The sequence below is a fragment of the Arvicanthis niloticus genome, chromosome 1 (assembly GCF_011762505.2).
Source record: "Arvicanthis niloticus isolate mArvNil1 chromosome 1, mArvNil1.pat.X, whole genome shotgun sequence".
Classification (NCBI taxonomy): Eukaryota; Metazoa; Chordata; class Mammalia; order Rodentia; family Muridae; genus Arvicanthis; species Arvicanthis niloticus.
In genome coordinates, this window is record NC_047658.1 from 150,397,055 (window position 1) to 150,414,247 (window position 17,193).

Consider the following 17,193-nt stretch of genomic DNA (forward strand, 5'->3'; position numbering starts at 1 on the left):
TATTCAGAAACATCTAATTTGCTCAATAGATGCCTTTAGGACCAGTGGGTTCAACTGGACTCTGAGAGGCCCAAACACTGCCCTTACAGGACACGTTCCTAGTGCATGCCAGGCTACAGGGGTGCCATGTCTCCTCCATACCCAGAAAACATTTGGAAAGGTATAAATTGTTGGCAGCGCTCACAGGTGAGGTGTGGGGAACTGGGCCCTTCCAGTCACATCCTCTCCTTACTAGAAACCACTGGCCACTGTAGAAACAGTCCCAGGCAATTCTGGATTGCCTCAGCACTGCAGTCATTTAGACAGCTTCTTGCAGCACCAAGATGTCACCAGCTCCATGGCAGACTCTGGAGACAGACAGGACAACCAGTCTCAGCATGCAGTGACCCAAACCAGACTCCCAGAAAGAAGGTCTCCAGAACCCTGCTGCAGGTACGCATAGTGGCACCAGTTTCTGGAAGGGGCTCGGACTCCTTTAATGCTGGCCTAAAGAATGCTTGATCCCGAGACAGACAGAAACACTCGGAACTGTTCCGTATGTGCCTGTGTCTAAATATGTCCCAGATAGTAAAAGAGAAATATGGCTGTGGGGTTTGAGAGCAGGGACAGCCTCGCTCTGTGTGGCCCTGGGTGCTGGCTTCATGCAGGGCCCCTATGCCGCTTCGTTGTCCCGTCCTTCTTTCTGGATGTCCGGGGCTGCTTTGCTCTGCCTCCCTGTCCTCGGCTGGGAGCTCTCTGCACCGGGTACACCTGAGACGCGCTTCGCTTGAGTTGGAAGTCAACCTGCAAAGGCAAGGCAGAAGCTAAGCTCCTGTTCGGACTTTCCCCCATTGCCCTGCGTTCTAATCGTGCTGCAGACTTGGCAATTGTTTCCCAAAACAGTGGCACAGAATTAATCACTGGTGACAAGAAGTGTGTGGGGGCAGATGGATAAATGTATGGTTTTATTTTTTAAATTGTATTTATTGTATGTATATAAGTACACTGTCTTCAGGCACACCAGGAAAGACATCTGATCCCATTACAGATGGTTGTGAGCCACCATACATGGTTGCTGGGAATTGAGTCATGACCACTGGAAGAGCAGTCGGTGCTCTTATCTGCTGAGTCATCTCTCCAGTCCATGTATGGTTTTTTTTTTTTAAATACATGTATTAGCATAAAATTCTATTTACATCTCCAATCGAATTTCTACTTTCACCGTGCTTAGAGCAAGTGTGCTGATTGAAAGGGTAAATAAATGAACTTAATCTTTTCCCCTGCTGCTGGCTGTGAGTCACCGTACAAGCCAATGGGTGTCTCTCGACCTTCTGCCACCCAGCATGGCAACAGAGATGACAGAGACCGTCTGGTTCGATTTTTTCTTTTTCTGAGACAGGGTCTCACTACATAGCCCTGGCTACTTCCAGGTTGCTTTGTAGACCAGGCTGGCCTTGAACTCACAGACATCCACCTACCTCTGTCTCCAGAGTGCTAGGATTAAAGGTGTGTGCCATCACATCCCCCTAAATTCTTAAAGCCCAAGATTTCAGGGGTGTCCGTGTGGTCTTCCAAGGGCTGTGCACAACTCTCCTCCAGTAGGGGAATGCTAGTGGAAAGATGTTGTGAACTGGGCGTGGCACACTGGGTGTGGAGCCATCATAAACAGCCAAGGAGGAGGGAGTGACACCAAGTCCCCTGGGGTTTCCCTGGCAACCCCTCCCTGGAATAGCTGGAACCACGGAAGCACGGGGAGTTGAAAACACACTGCTGAGTTCGCTGCCTCTTCCATATAAAGCCATAGCCAGATTTTCTGCCATGTTCTGTAAAGGGAGGGGAGTCAGAGCCAACTGGAGACCATTCCCTACTTCCCAGTTAGTAAACACCTAAGCCTGGGAAAGGAACCAAAGAGACGGGATGGGCAAGAGGAGGAGGAGCAAAGGGAAGAGGAAAAAGAAAAACCCCAACATCCGAGGGAGGTGGGGAAAGCAGAGAAAGTTGGAAGACCTTTTAATCCTCTTCATTGTAACGACAGCAACAAACCCCTTTAGTAAACATCTCTTTTCTTCCCTCAAGCAAGTAGCTAACAGCTCTAAAATTAACACGGAAGGGAAGTAGATGGTCATGCAATCAATAAACAGACTGGTAGCTGTTACTATCTTGGAATACTACATCCAAATGACAGATTGTGCCTCTGGGTTATATTTGACACAATGAGTGGTTATGCTAGTTTATTTAAAGGAAGTGTTGTGTGGGGGGGGGGCGGGGGGAGAGTGAGCTACTTCAAAATAGGCATACCTCAATATGACGTGGAGCTGTTTACCTCTGCCAGGGAACGGGCTTGCCCACGGTAGAGGGCTTGCCCATCGTATGCTATTTACATACGAGGCTGCTGCTGAGCTTTCGATTTTAGGGTGGGACAGGGAAGAAAGAGGAGTGGCTGGATGGAAAATTGGGTTCTGCGTAATGGAAGGGTGTCTTCTCCTCCCCCGGTGGGTCACATAAAGCACTTGTCATACAAGTGCGAAGACCTGAGTTTGAGCCCCGAGACCCCTTAAAGCAAGGCACCACAGGGTGTTTCTATCATCCCAGTGACCCTCCATGGAGACTGGAGGCAGAGATGGAGAATCCCTGGCAGCTCTCAGACCAGCAGGCCTAGAGCACACACAGGGTGCAGCAACAGACAGCAAAGAGACACTGCCTCAAATAAGGTGGCAGGCAAGGATTGACAACTGAAATTGTCCTTTGACCTCCGTCATGGTAGGTCTACACCCTATTCTCCCAACACATGTTCACATATCGCACGCGCACACACACACACGCGCACACACACACACACACACACGGATGGACAGATAGACAGACAGACAGACAGACAGAGATAGGAATAGGGGTGGGGTGGTGATGACTCTAAGTTTCCGAGGAATTTTTAAAAGACCCAAAGCTCTCTTTGTGCCTTGGCTTTACAGGGTTCTGTGAACAGGCTGAGAACATGGTGAGAGTCCCTGACACACATTAGGTGGTGAACAGCACTCCCACCATCCACTCATTGTGTGATACCTACGAGTGGTTGTGAAGTTTAAAATGGGTAATTCTGGAAAGTTCTCCTGCAGTATCTGACGCCCAACAGCTACTCAAAACTTACTGAGTACTGCATATAAAAAGACACATTGAGTTCCTGGAGGGCTGACATCCATGCCCCGTTAGACTCTGAGGTTCTAACCTAATATGATCTAAAGTGAAAGTTCCAGGCTGTAAATCAATTTTTTCTTTGCTCCTCTTTGCTCCTCACCCTGTCTATAAGGAGCGTTGTGGACACTTGTGGACTGGGGGTGGCTAGTCCTTGGTGGCAGCCACGGGAAAGTAAGCCTGAGACTACAGGGTACAGTTGACTTGCAGAGCGCCACCTAGTGGTGGTTCCAGTTTATGGCCTTGAATAACAACCAGTGCTGTCTGGGGGAATTGCCAGGGCTTACTAACCTCTATGGAGCTGTGTTTTGTCTTTGCAATCCTTGAGGAGGAAGTGTGTACTGGCTGGGTTTGTGTGTCAACTTGACATATGCTAGCAGAGAGGAAGGAGCCTCAGTTGAGAAAATACCTTCATGAGCTCCAGCTGTGAGGCATTTTCTCCATTAGTGATTGATAGGGGAGGGCCCAGCCCATGGTGGGTGGTGCCATCCATGGGCTGGTGGTCCTGGGTTCTATAAGAAAGCAGGCTGAGCAGGCCAGTCAGCAGCACCCCTCCATGGCTTCTGCTTCAGCTCCTGCCTCCAGGATCCTGCCCTGTTTAGTTCCCGTCTTGACTTCCTTCAATGATGAACCTTTTTCTCCCCAACTTGCTTTTTGGTCCTGGTGTTTCAATCACAGCAATAGAAACCGTGACTAAGACGAAGTGTTAGCACCAATTTACAGAGGAAGAAGCAGGGTGAGAGAGACAGGCAGTGCCAAAGAGATGAGCCAGGAGACGTCGAGAGGGAACAACCTAGCAATGGGCCGTTTAAGACAAAGCATGACATCTGCGGATCAGGTTAAGACTTACCAGTGTTGGTCCCGCAGGCCCCACTGTCACAGTCACTGTTTTGGGGTCGTACCCCGGTGCCTTGGCAGTGACAGAGTAAGTGCCCGGAAGCAGCAGCCGGAAATAATCCCCATGTTCACCTAAACATCAGAAGGATGTAAATCAGTCAGCTGACTTCAAACATACTTCAGACCAAACCTGTCCATCAAAGTTTGAGCTGACCACCAGCCTGTTTTTTTTTCCCTCCCAGTGTGACAGCTAAACCATTCAGAAGAATGTTCCTCAGGAGGAGTCTCTCCTGGGAAGATTTCACTGTGCTGTGCCTCACACTACAGTTCATTCTGTATACTAGGTCTAATACAGACTCATGCCCAGTAAAAAGTCACTAGGTAAGAGAAAAGGTGGAAATGTCTGTTAATATTTTGCCTGAGAAACGGCGAGCCTGCTGACATTTGAGAAGCCATTTAGAAGAAAAGAACGCTTGAAGAAATAAAGATGAGTACCCTCATATCAAGGGCATGGAGGCAGATTATGCCAGAGAGAAGTAGAAACTGCTCTGATAAACAGCTGTCTTTTGGTTCCGTTTTGTTTTTCAAGACAGGGTTTCTCTGTGTAAGCCTGGCTGTCCTGGAACTCACTCTGTAGACCAGGCTGGCCTTGAACTCAGAAATCCGATAAACAGCTGTCAAAGGAAGAAAATGAACTATTGTACAGATGAATTGGTGCTCAAGAGCTGAGTTGAGACCCTGGAAAAGCTACTCAGTGCACAATCGATACTAACAACCCTGGCATCCGGGTTGGACACCCACCACCCAGGGGTGTTACACATGGAGAGTCAGACAGAATGATCACTAACCATCTGGCTTAAGACTCTTACTTTTCTCACCCCATCCCCATCTTCCCTCTTTTGAGACAACAGGGTCTTCTGAGACCCAAGCTAGTGCCAAAGTCATGATGCAGGCTGGCTTAAACCCTTAAATTCATGATTTTCCTACCTCAGCCTTCTGAGTGCTGGGATTACAAGGTGTGCTACCATGCCAGCCTGAGAATATTTTTAAGACAGGGTCTTATACAGCCCCAAACTAGTTATTTTGTCTGAAGGTGGCCTCAAATGTATCATCTTTCTGCCTTAACCTCCCCAGTTCTGGGATAATATGGATTTCAAGCCTGATTTCTACGGTGCTGGGACTGAGCCCGGGGCTTCCCGCAGACTAGGTAAGCCCACTCTCAACAGTCACGTTTCCAGCCCTTACTGATAACAATTTCTCCCATCACCTTCAGAAGAAAGTTAAAGAAAATAAAAATGAAAAGAAGCCTATTATTTTCGGGCAGGGTTGTAGAAGTTTGGTTAATGATCCTTCGTCTCTTGAGAATCAGTTGTGAAGGTGCCTAGAAAGATGGCTCAGCAATGAAGAGCACTGGCTGTTCTTGCAGAGGACCTGGGTTTGGTTTCCAGCTCCCACATGGTGGCTCACAACTGTCTGTAACTCCAGTTCTAGGGGTTCAGATGCCCCCTTCTGGCCTCCTTGGGTACTGCATGTACATGGTACAATTACATACATGTAGGTGAGACACCCATACACACAGACCAAAATGTAAATAAAATCTTTAAAAATAGATAAGCAAAAGTTGAGCATGTTGGACCCACCAGGGGAGTCAGGGGTTCAAAGCCAGTCTCAGTCAGACCCAACCTCAGAGAACAAACAAACAAACAAACAAACAAACAGACAATCTGGTTGGCTCAGTGGGTAAAGGCACTTGCCACGAAGCTGAGGGTCTGGGTTGGGTTCCTGGAACTCACACTCACTGTGGCTCACGTGTGCCCATAGAGATCCATGCCAAAATAAATTAATTAATGAAAAAGTAATGAGTACTAGAAATAAATTCAGTAAGGAATGATACTGGCAACCAGGTGTGACGGTGCACATCTTTAATACCAACATTCACTTCTGAGGCTAAGGCTCCGATCTCTGTGAGTTCAAGGCCAGCCTGGTCTGAATTGTGAGTTCCAGGCCAGCCAGCACTACATAGTGAGAAACAAAGAATGATACTGGTAGTCGTGAGGACATTTTTTTTTTTTTCTGATACTATTAAATGTCTGAAATTTATCTCTCTCCTTCCTTCCTTTCTTTTTCTTTTGTTCTTTCTTACTTTTTTTTTTGGACAGGATTTCATGTGTCTGGTCTCAACCTCATAATGTAGCCACTTGCCAGTCTTAGAAATTCCAAGAATGAGCTTGAGTCTCCCGAATGCTGGGATCATAGGATGACCCACCCCGCTGAGCTGAGTCACTGCTGGGATTGAGCCCAGAGCTTTCTGCACGGTAGGCAGGTGAGTGCTTTACCAAGCTACAGCCCCAGCCCTGTAATTTACTTTCAAATACTTTAGCAATGCAGGGTGTTATTATGTACATATTGGACAGTTTAGGTTATATCCAGAAACTGTTATTGTCTTAATTGGGGGCTCTCGCTCAGGGGTGATTAGCAATTGTGTTACAAAAGCTCCATTTCTAGGTGTTTTCTCAAAGAGGGCTTTGGCTGTCTCCGCCTGTAACCAACGCCAGGTGCTTCGTTAAGTAGCACAGTCAATGTCACTAGAGTCTAATCCTCTTAATGGATCCTGAAAATGGGGCCTAACTGTGGTATTCACTCTTACTGGTTCTGACATTTCAGAGACCTTCCTTGCCCTTGCTTAAACGAGGAAAAACCAAGCCCAGCAGCCGGTGTTCTTGGGGATGGCGCTGAAGTTTGACCCCTCCTGTGTGCAGCTGCTGGGTGGGAAGAGTCCTCATCCTGCCAGACTGAGGTGACAGAACTCTTTTAAAACTCTGCCTTTTCCTTAAACAAGCCTGTCTCTGAGGGCTCTGGGACCACCTCTAAGGACATGAAGCAGACACTTCTTCCAGCCTGGACAGACAGTGTCAGTTGTGAGATGCCTGCTTGGTAGCAAACAAGGTTGTTTTGGGAGGTGAGTAGCTACTGGCATCCATGAAAAATCAAGCCAGAGAAACTCCTAAGACTGGCAGGTGATCGATTCAGCTGGGACAGTCATCGAGGAGACAAGCCAGGCATGCCTGAGAGGCTGACTAGCTGGGCACGCCTGAGAGGCTGAGGAGCTGAGCATGCTTGTGAGGTGTCCTGACCGTGTTAGCTGAGGTGAGAGCACCTGCTATTGGGCACTATTGGGTGACCACTCTCAGCTGGGATCCTGGTCTGCGTAAGTGAAGAAAAGGCGCCTAGCATGCACACACTCATAGCTCTGTCTCCTGACTGTGGCGTGAGTTTGCTAGAAGCTTCAAGTTCCTGCCTCCCTAACCCCCCAACTATGATGGTCTAGACCCTGGAGCTAGGAGCCACAATAAGCCCTTTTTCCCCTAAGCTGGTTTGTTTGTTTGTTTCAGAGTACTTTATCATAGCAACAGCAGAAGAAACCCAGCCCATGCCCTTCCAGCATGTTCTAGGTAGCTCCAAGATTATCCACCTTGCCTCAGATCCAGCCTGGAGGAGGAATCTATTAGCTCTGCCTGAATGGACACGTTGGAAATGCCAGAGCCAGAGGAGAGAATAAACATGAGAATCATAGTCCTTCTTGGCCTCTTCCACTCCACTGTTACTAATGGTGTCTAACCCAGACACTCTCCCAACCAGGCTGTCTCCACAGCGACCCCTGGGCTCTGACCAGAGGCTCCATTCGCTGCAAGCCTACTTGCTCTCTGCTCTCCGAGCCTGCTCACTCCAGAAGTAGAAGAATTTCCTCACCCACATTTTAGCTGCTTGACACAGCGCTTGCTTTTTGCTCCCATTCGGGGCACCCACCCTCCTCTCCGTGTCCATGATGGCTGGTCTTTCTGGCTTACAAACTGGTCCCCAGTTCTACTGAAGGGGCAGAAACTCCCTTCCTACCTGAAGTGACATCGTGGTTGATGCCGGTGACGGAAATGACAGCCCCTGTGAGGTTGTTGTAGTTCTCATCAAGTACCATTCCCTTGATGCCCTGGTGAACCTGCAGGAGAGAGCGGCCACTGAGCGTCAGAGTCACAGGGCAGGGGTACAGTGGGGGAGGCTCCGGCCTTGCTCCTTTCTCACCGGTCCTCACAGTCCATGTTCATTAACACCGTGACGACACCCCGTAAACTAGCTCTTCACTGCTCCTCCTGCCCCATAATCCCTCCTCAGTAGACAGAGTGACCCTGTGACTCAGTCACGTCATGCTGCCTTTCTTCTCAAAGCTCCTATGTGACCGGGCTTGTGAGGCCACAGTCCCCATTAGCAGCCCAGCCTCAAGTGTATGGAGTATTTTGCCTGAATTGGAGTATTTTGCCTGAATGTGTGTCTTTGCACCATGAGCATGCCTGGTGCTGGGAGAGGCCAGCAGAGGGCCTCAGAGTCCCCGGGACTAATGCCAGGAGTGTTTGCGAGCCACCATGAGGCTACTGGGACTCTAACTCAGGTCTTCTGAAAGAGGAGCCAGTACTCTCAACTGCTAAGCCGTCTCTCCAGCTCCTGCTGGTCTAACCTTGGAATTTTGTTTTAATTAAGAAACTTTAGGGGCTGGAGAGATGGCTCAGCTGTTAAGAGCACTGACTGCTCTTCCAGAGGTTCAATTCCCAGCAACCACATGGTGGCTCACATCCATCTGTAATGGGATCAGATGCCCTCTTCTGGTGTGTCTGAAGGCAGCGACAGTGTACTCAGTGCATTCACATACATAAAATAAATAAATAAATCCTAAGGAAAAAAAGAAAGAAAGAAGGAAAGGAAAAAAGGAAGAAACTTACTTTAGACTGTGATCTATCGAGATGGCTCAGTGGTTAAAGGCATTTGCAGCTGATTCTGACAACCCAAGTTTGATCTCAGGATCCAGATGGTGGAAGGAGAGAACAGACTCCCTTCCACAAGTTGCTTTCTGATTTCCACACACACACATCATGGCATGGATGCACGTGTTGTCACACACGCACACACACGCACTGAATTTAAAATAAACTGTGATAAAATACTCACACTGTGAATGGTACAACCCAGTTTGTCACGCACTTTGGAACGTGTGCGTAGGATAGTGACTCACTTCTAGAACTCTCTTCATCTGCTGACACTGAAACTGCTCTCCCTAAATTGAAAGTCTCCATCTCTCCCACTCTTTACCCCATCTCTTGCTCTCCCAGGCCCCACTCTGCATTCTGTCTGTGCGACTGTAGGAATCCTATCTAAACAGAGTCATGGCTTATTGCCCTGTAACTGGCTTACTGCCCTTAGCATAAGTCCTCAGGGTCCAGCCTTGCTAAGGTATGTGCCAGAGCTTACCTGGTTTTGAAAGCTAAATAATCCCCCTTCCTGTCTGCCTGTCTTCACTTCTTTGGGATTTAATCATTCTGTCTGTCTGTCTGTCTGTCTGTCTTTACTTCTGTGGGATTTAAGAGTGCCAAATAACATGACAATTTCATTCTAATTGTGGTTACTTTTGTGGGTCTGGAAACCCAACTTTGGGTCTCTCACATGCTAAGCAGGAGCTTTATCACTGAGCTAAACATCAGCCTGGTTTTGAATTTTCCGGAAGTTCTGTCATACTGCTTGGCTTAGAAGCAACATCACTTTCTGCTCTCGGTGCTTAAGGAGTCCAGTTTCTCCGCCTCCTCCGAAGCCTCGTCTTTCCTGTTTCTGACAGAAGGTACTGCAGTACACTTGAGGCAACAGCTCCCTGTGTGGTGATGCTGAGCAGATCTCAGATGTGGCGCTTGGCTTGTTCCCACTAAATCCATTCTGGAGGACCCCCGCCCCTGTTCTAGACACCTGGCTTACCTGAGCCCCTCTGCTCCTCAGACTCCGTTTGAGAGTCACTTTCTCTGGGAACTTTCTTCACAGCACTTCTCTGTTTACTGAGTCACAGAATTCTCTTCCTTATTTTGTTTACTGTCTGTTCTGGTTAGAATGTCAGTTCATATAGACAGGGATATTTGCTCGTTTACCCAGAGTCCCCAGCTTATAGTAAAGTTTTGGACAGACAGTTGTGCTCCAGGACATTGAAGGAAAAACAATCCCAGGAGTAAAGTGCTGGTTGTGGGGAGTCAGAGCTGGGGCCGGCCCCGAGCCCAGCCCGAGCCCATGACAACCCCAGCCGCCATTGTAAGCTCCTCTCTTGCAACCAGGAGAGTTTTCAAACAGCGAGATCTTACCTGTTCCAAGAACTGGATTAAGGCTTCCCGGTTACCCAGCCACTCTCTTTGCAGCTCCTCTTGTCGGGGAAACTTGTTGCAACTCAGCTCTAGCGTGATCTCAAAGCAGTTGGTGTGGAGATAATTGAAGTCTTGCATTCCTAGGGAAAGAGACAGCGGCTGGTCTTTGTGGCGAGGGACCCGCCATCGCCACAGCCCATCTTTCTCGTCACTCACAATTTCTCCACTATATCTTTATCAGCTTCTCTTCAACCTCTTGACATCTGCTAACTTTTATTCTACATAGAGTTGTTCCTGAGTCTCAGGCTGTGTGCTTTCTCTCTAGTCAATGGTCATCCCAATCCTTTATGTCTCTCCCATTTTGTGATTTAATCCCCCCTTCAAGTGTGTGTGCTCAAGGAAGCATCTGGGGCCCCACCCTGTTAGTCTCTGACTTATTCCCTTGAGAGAGGCTCTTTCACCTGAACCTGGAGTTAAGCTCACACCTAGCAAGTATAATAAGTCTCCTGTCTTCTCTCCTCAAATGCCAAGGTGAATTTGAACTCATGGCAATTTGAACTCGGGTCGTCATGCTTGTGTGACAAGGGCTGTTACCCATTGGCCACCTCTACAACCCCTGATTTTCTTGCACCTCTTATTCCTGTCTGCCTTAGTTGAGTGCAGACATGTGCTGCTTTCAGGGGAATGGCATTTCTCTTTGAACTCTGATGTTCCGCAGACCTCAGAGGCAGATGGATGTTTGCTTTGTCTCACTGCTAGGCACACAACCATAATCTGAAAATGGCCCAGAAACTCTGACTTATGGAAAAGTGGTAGACATCTGTATTTTAGTTTTTCCCTACCATATACTGGCTTCTGCACATTCATGTTATTCAATTATGTAATTGAATCAATTGTTTCAGTATATTTCTGATTATTAGAATAACAGTTATGTTGTACATTCATGTATATTAAAATTCATCAATTCAAGGACATCTATTCAACATAAAGTGACCAACCAAATCACTGCCATTTCTGATTATTTTTATAGCGTATATAGTCTCTTAAATTTACATATGAAGTGGCTAAGATAAGACCATCTTGTCCAAACCTAATTTGGTCTGCTCAAATGTTTCTCAGTCCTCTACTGCAAATACCTGTTGTTATATCTGAAATAACTACTATGTTATTTCAAAAAGCAGATGTTGTAAGTTTACTCTGACCTTCATCTAACATTGATGCAACAATGTAGCCCTGTCTGTCTGGATCTTACTCTGTTGACAAGGCTGGCCTCAAACTCACATAAATCTGCCTGCCTCTGTCTGTGGTTTTTGTCTTTTAAAATGCCATATCTGGCCTGGAGAGATGGCTCAGCTGTTAAAGACTAGGCTCATGATCAAAAAAATGTCGTACCCTGAGCTCTGGAACCAAGAGACTTTGAGATGTGAGCTGGCTCTTGGTTGCCAGCCCAAATTAAAGGATTTTTATTCTCTTAATTGGCTTAATCAGCATGGCTGCCTGTATCTTTCTCACATGGAATTATTAGACATATAAATCTTAAAATGATATGAAATCACAAAGGACCCATCACAAAGGGACAATAACCCTGGGGGCTGGGGGGGGGGGGGGGACAAAGCTGGAGACTTCGCTTCTGATATCAAAGGTTCACTAATCAAAATAATACATACTGCTGTAAAGACAGAGTTAGGCCATAAGCTAGAAGGCAGAGCCCAGAAACTCTTGTATATATACTCAAATAATTTTTGATAAGGGTGAGAAATTGTTTACCAAATGGTGCTAGTAAAACTTGTATCCCACACACAAAAACTAAATAAAAATAAAGTTAGTTCCATGTGTAATATTACACACAAAGATGTCCATGGTGGTTCACAGCTGTGATTCCCAGCCCTCAGGAGGCCGGAGAATGAAACAGGACTCAAGTTTCAGGTCAGCCTGAGCTACAGAGCAAGACTCCGTATAAAAAAATAAGTGTCCAGCATGGTGGTATATCCCTTTAAGCACAGCACCTGAGAGGCAGAGGCAGGAGGCTCTCTATGGGTTCAAGGTTAGACTAGTCTACATAGTAAGATAAAGGTGTAGAGAAACCGGAACCTATGCACTGTTGATAAGATTATAATGATAAGGGCTGGTGAGATGGCTCAGCAGCTAAGAGCACTGACTGCTCTTCCAGAGATCATGAGTTCAATTCCCAGCAACCACATGGTGGCTCACAACCATCTGTAATGGGATTTGATGCCCTCTTCAGGCAGGCAGATGTATATGCAACAGAGCACTCATACATTAAATAAATAAAAATGAAAAAAATTATGATACACCCATATATGTGTGTGTACCATACATATACACACACACAAAACCTTGATGAGCCATGAGAACACCACATTAAGTGCGATAAACCAGCCCAGAGTCAAAAGACAAATTCTGCATGATTTCAGTATTATGAAATACCCAGACTGGTGAAGAGCATAGCGACAGCACGAGCACTGGGGCCTGATGCTCAGACTCTGGAGATGGGTGGTGCCAGCCACACAATGTTAAGAGTGTGACTGGGAAGCTTGCTGTGGTGGTGCATGCCTGGAACATCTATCCTTTAGAACCAAAGACTGGAGGCATGATATGAGTTCAAGGTTAGCCAGGTCTATAGAGTGAATGCTAGGTCAGCTAGGGCTACACAAAGAGTGAGACCCTGTCTCAAAAGACCGAACAGGAAAAAGGAACACATATTAGTCACTGAAAACCTCATGTACTGTGTACGTACGCACACACTAAATAAATAATGTTGTGAGGGTTAAGATGGAGCTGGACAGAATGTTCCTGTAGACCCAGTTGCTGAGGTAAGAGAATCCATTGAGCCCAAGGGTTCAGGATCAGATTGGGCAGCAGAGATATCTTACCATAAGAAAAACAAAGGAAGCCAGGCAGTGGTGGCCCAAGCCTTTAATCCCAGCACTTGGGAGGCAAAGGCAGGTAGATCTCTATAAGTTCGAGGGTGGACTATAGAGAGAGTTATAGGATAGCCAAGAATACACAGAGAATCTCTGTCTCAAAAAACAACAAACAACAACCAAAACAATAACAACAACACATTATGCAGGGGGCTGGAGAGATGGCTCAACAGTTAAAAGCACTGACTGCTCCTCCAGAGGACTCAGGTTAGATTCCAACACCCATATGGTGGCTCTCAGCCTTCTGTTACTCCAGTTCTAGGGAATCTGATGCCCTCTTCTGGCCTCCTTGGGCACCAGTCTCTTAAGGGTGCAAACATGCAGGCAAAAACACAGCACACACATAAACTTAGAAAGAATGGAGAAAGTTGGAGACTGCTGGTTAATCTTGGTTGAGAGTTCAACTGGACCTGGACTCAACAAAGAGACAGGCTGCTAGGCACATCTACGGGGACTCTCAGTCATCCAATGTGGAAAAGCCCACCCTAAATGGAGGCAACATCCTCTGGCAGAAACCCAGATAAAAGGAGGTTCAAGGAAAATTGTTGCATGTTGCCTGCTTGCCTTTGTGTCTTGCGGGCGTGTTCATCTACTTTGCTCTTGAGTTCACCTACTCTCTTGCTGCCACTGTCACCACCGCTGCTGGAGACCCCTGACACTAGAACCCAGCTTCTCTGGTCTTACAACATGGACCAAAACTGCCTTCAGCACCAGACTGGAAGTGCGGAGCAAACCAGGTTTGTGGGCTGAGGAGGAGATGCCAGGTCCTCCATGTCTTAAGTGTGAAGATAGCCACTGTTGGACTACCCAGACTATCCTTTAAGTGATTCTAATAAGTTCCCTTTTAACACATATTCATTCTATGGGCTCTATTCTTTTAGAGAGCCCTGACTACTCCAGAGACCAGCAACCATAACTGGACAACTGGTTTCCTCCCATGCACTAAAGGCCCCTAAAAGGCTGGAGCATCCAGCTAAACACAGATCACTGGGTGGTACTTGTGGAGTTTTTGACTCAGGAAGCACAGGGCACAGGGCAAGGGCCCCAAGTTTCTATGTCTAACAACTCCCAGGATACTGTGGTCAGAGACCACATTGCTGAGACAATCACTGTGATTGACCTAATTAATTGTTGTTAATCTTGAGGTTGTGCCAGTTTGGTTTAGGGTGGAGATTCTCTGCGGGGACATGGGCCATGCATTCTCAGAGGACAGGGATGGAGGGAGGGAGGGAGGGAGAGAGGGAGGAGGGGAGGAAGAGAGGAAGAGAAAAAAAAACCAAACAAGCATGATTTGAAAAGGCCTATCTGATGCTGCCATTCCAGAGGATGAGGAGTTGGCTTCCTAGCACAAAGGTAAAGGAATGAAAATCTACCGGAATTTTCTCCTGTGTTCAAGTAGGTTTGGAGCACAAGCCTAACTTCTCAGTACACAATGACTCCTTGGCTTCTCTCCTCTCCACTCTCCCCAGGACCAAACATCAACTCAGCCTCATCAATACGGATGGCACAGACGTGAAAGAAGATAGCCATGAACAGTGCCTGAAAGAGCCCAGCTCCGTGCTCTAGCCTCTTCTCTCCCCTTACAGCAAGAGGTTCACCGCAGACGTGTGGCCCGAGCCTATCCCAGGCAAGATAGCGTGCATAGGTGCGTGAGTGCGTGGGTACGTGCGTGAGTGCGTAACAGGGCGGGGTTCACCCACTGCTAGAGCTCCCCAAGCTTTAATTCTGAATGGCCAATGCCCATGGCACGCCCTGCTGTGGGAAGTTGGCAGTCAGGACATAGAGCCATCAGGGACCCGCCCCTCTGCTCACGTGTTGTTGCCTGAAGCCCACCTCTGTGCTGCTTTAGAAAACAGCATTTAGAAGCCAGGTGTTCCTAACTGCTTTACTTAAAGTGTCAAAATTACGAGGCGAGTGTGTTATTAGGCTTAGTTAGAGATGGGGAAGTCGGAGCACAGGGAGGATATGCAATCAGCCTGAAGCCATACAGCTGGTACACCCGCAAGATGACTCTCTAGCCAATTTAATCTCAGAGGCCACACCCTTCGCTGGGCCTCATTATTTTTCTCCTATGCTCCAGCAGATTAGGGCATAAAACACAGGTTTTATAAAACCACATCCTACGCCCTCCCTGGTCTTTCAGGATCACGAACAGGCTATAAAATGACAGCTTGGAAGCTCTCTTTCTCTAATCCCCAACCCAAGTGCAAAATTCTGGAGTATTCCCCATTGTGTCCCTGAGAAGCAGTCTCCCCCTCAGCCAGGCCATTCCCAAGACTGCTCACCCTTGCTGAGAGAATACCAGGACGCCCCGTTAGTGATGCCGTCTGGAAAGTAGTCCCCACAGTTCCAACCTTGGTGCATCCATCCGTGGGCATAGGAGTAGACCTTGGCCAGCTAGAGGGAAAGCAGAAAATGCCTGAGGGCAATCCCAACCCCAACAGGGCTCAGGCCCGAGCAGGAGAAGCCAAGAGGCCATAACGGCACACACAGTGCCTTCTATGCTTCAATGCAAGGGTCAGAGAGGTGATGAGGTGATTGTGGTGGTGGTGATGGTGGTATGCATGCGCTCACATCGAGTGTGCAAGCATCCATGTAAGTGAGCATGACTCAGAACACAGGTGGAAATTCTGGATCCATTCTTGACCTCTGCCTCCCCCCATCCCTCTCTCTGTCAGCTATCTTGAGACAGGGTCTCACTCTGTTGTCCAGGCTGGTTTTGAACTCAGTCCTCCTACTTCAGCTTTCCAGATGCTAAAGTTGCTCCTGGGAGCCCCGTATTCTAGTGTTTCCACTTTCTCCAGATAAATCTGTCATGTTGCAAAGGGAGGGATGACAGCAGACTGTCCCCTATGTGTCACACAGGGGGTCCTTTTCAGTTGGACCATTTTCTAGCTGAATTTAATGAAAGAAATCAAAGATTGCATAAAGTCGAAAACCTGTGTGTTCTGACAGACAAAAGATATGTGTTGGAAAGAGAGGTGCACGTGTAGACTTTCTGTAACTATAACCCCTATTACTTTTTAATAATGTTTAAAATTTTTGTTTGTTTGTTTTTTGAGACAGCTTGCCCTGGCTGTCCTGGAACTCACTCTGTAGACTGGGCTGGCCTCAAACTCAGAAAGAACTACCTGCCTCTGCCTCCTGAGTGCTGGGATTAAAGGCATGCACCGCCACAGCCTGGCTCTATAGTCATCTTTTAAAATAAGATTTATATGTGTGTTTCTGTGCATCTGTTGTGTGGGTGCAGCTGTCCCTGGAGCCCAGATGTCTCAGATCCTGGGAGCTGTCACTATAAGTGGTTTTGAGCTGACAAACATGAATGCTGGGAACAGAACCGGAGGTCTCTACAAGAGCAGCAAGCAACTCCTAGCTGCTGGGCCATCTCTCCAGCCCCTGCTCCACTGTTCGGTATTATTATTTAAATCTTAATTTGCACAGTCTATTTCTCATTAAGATAGACATATCATCATAAAACCGTCAATTAGATTCAAAATTCACATTTCACTGCACTGACTCTAGGACAGCATGATCAACTTTCAGGGTTGTTCTCATTGGTCACCAGCTGTAGAGTTCTGGTCATTGTAGCAATTATAAAATGTTTTGATTTAATCATTCATGGATTTACAGCTCATCATCAGAAATAAAATGTAACTTGCCGGACAGCCCCTCCCAGGCAGACCCTGCTTTTTGTAACTGTCTGCGGACTTGTTGCTATGAGGCCCTGTGTCTCTGACATGAATCTCATCTCTGAGCCTCATCCTCCCTGCCGGGACAAGCTGCCATTCTACCTACCGTCTGGAAGAGCTCGTCATCGGGTGTGGGGGAATTGGAGGTGCGATGGGGACTTCGGAACCTATGCTCAAGTGACTTGTCATACGGGTAATTGGCCACCACAGCCCCGCCGTGCATATTGGCGGAGAGAACAAAGTTTAAGGAGCGAATCCACTGGATCACCGCCCGGGTCTCGGGTTCCACCTGTGAAGAGACGAGAAGTTGGCAGCCGAAGTGTGGCTGAGTTGCCACGTAGCCCCTTTGAAAAACCTGTCAGGAAGGGGCCCATGGGGCCAGGGTACCCC

At 47.5% G+C, this 17,193-nt stretch overlaps 1 protein-coding gene and 1 long non-coding RNA gene across 3 annotated transcripts in view; one reads left to right on the forward strand and one right to left on the reverse strand.

The window, feature by feature from the left end:
- Positions 1–17,193, reverse strand: part of Cpn1 (carboxypeptidase N subunit 1) — a 25,089-nt gene continuing 7,896 nt past the window's right edge. Inside the window, exons 4-9 of the mRNA XM_034510880.2 lie at positions 16,910–17,092; positions 15,400–15,511; positions 10,170–10,309; positions 7,900–7,999; positions 4,019–4,137; positions 1–783 (exon numbers count right to left, since the gene is read on the reverse strand). Coding sequence (XP_034366771.1) covers positions 640–783; positions 4,019–4,137; positions 7,900–7,999; positions 10,170–10,309; positions 15,400–15,511; positions 16,910–17,092 — 798 coding nt within the window. The 3' untranslated portion in view covers positions 1–639. The remainder of the gene's footprint in view (positions 784–4,018; positions 4,138–7,899; positions 8,000–10,169; positions 10,310–15,399; positions 15,512–16,909; positions 17,093–17,193) is intronic.
- LOC143437105 (uncharacterized) lies at positions 6,103–10,307 on the forward strand. Of its 2 annotated transcripts, XR_013106776.1 has the most exons (3): positions 6,103–6,328; positions 6,670–7,152; positions 7,398–10,307. It is a non-coding gene; the product is annotated as an uncharacterized LOC143437105 (long non-coding RNA). The 2 variants fall into 2 exon arrangements; XR_013106775.1 differs by having other exon boundaries at positions 6,670–10,307.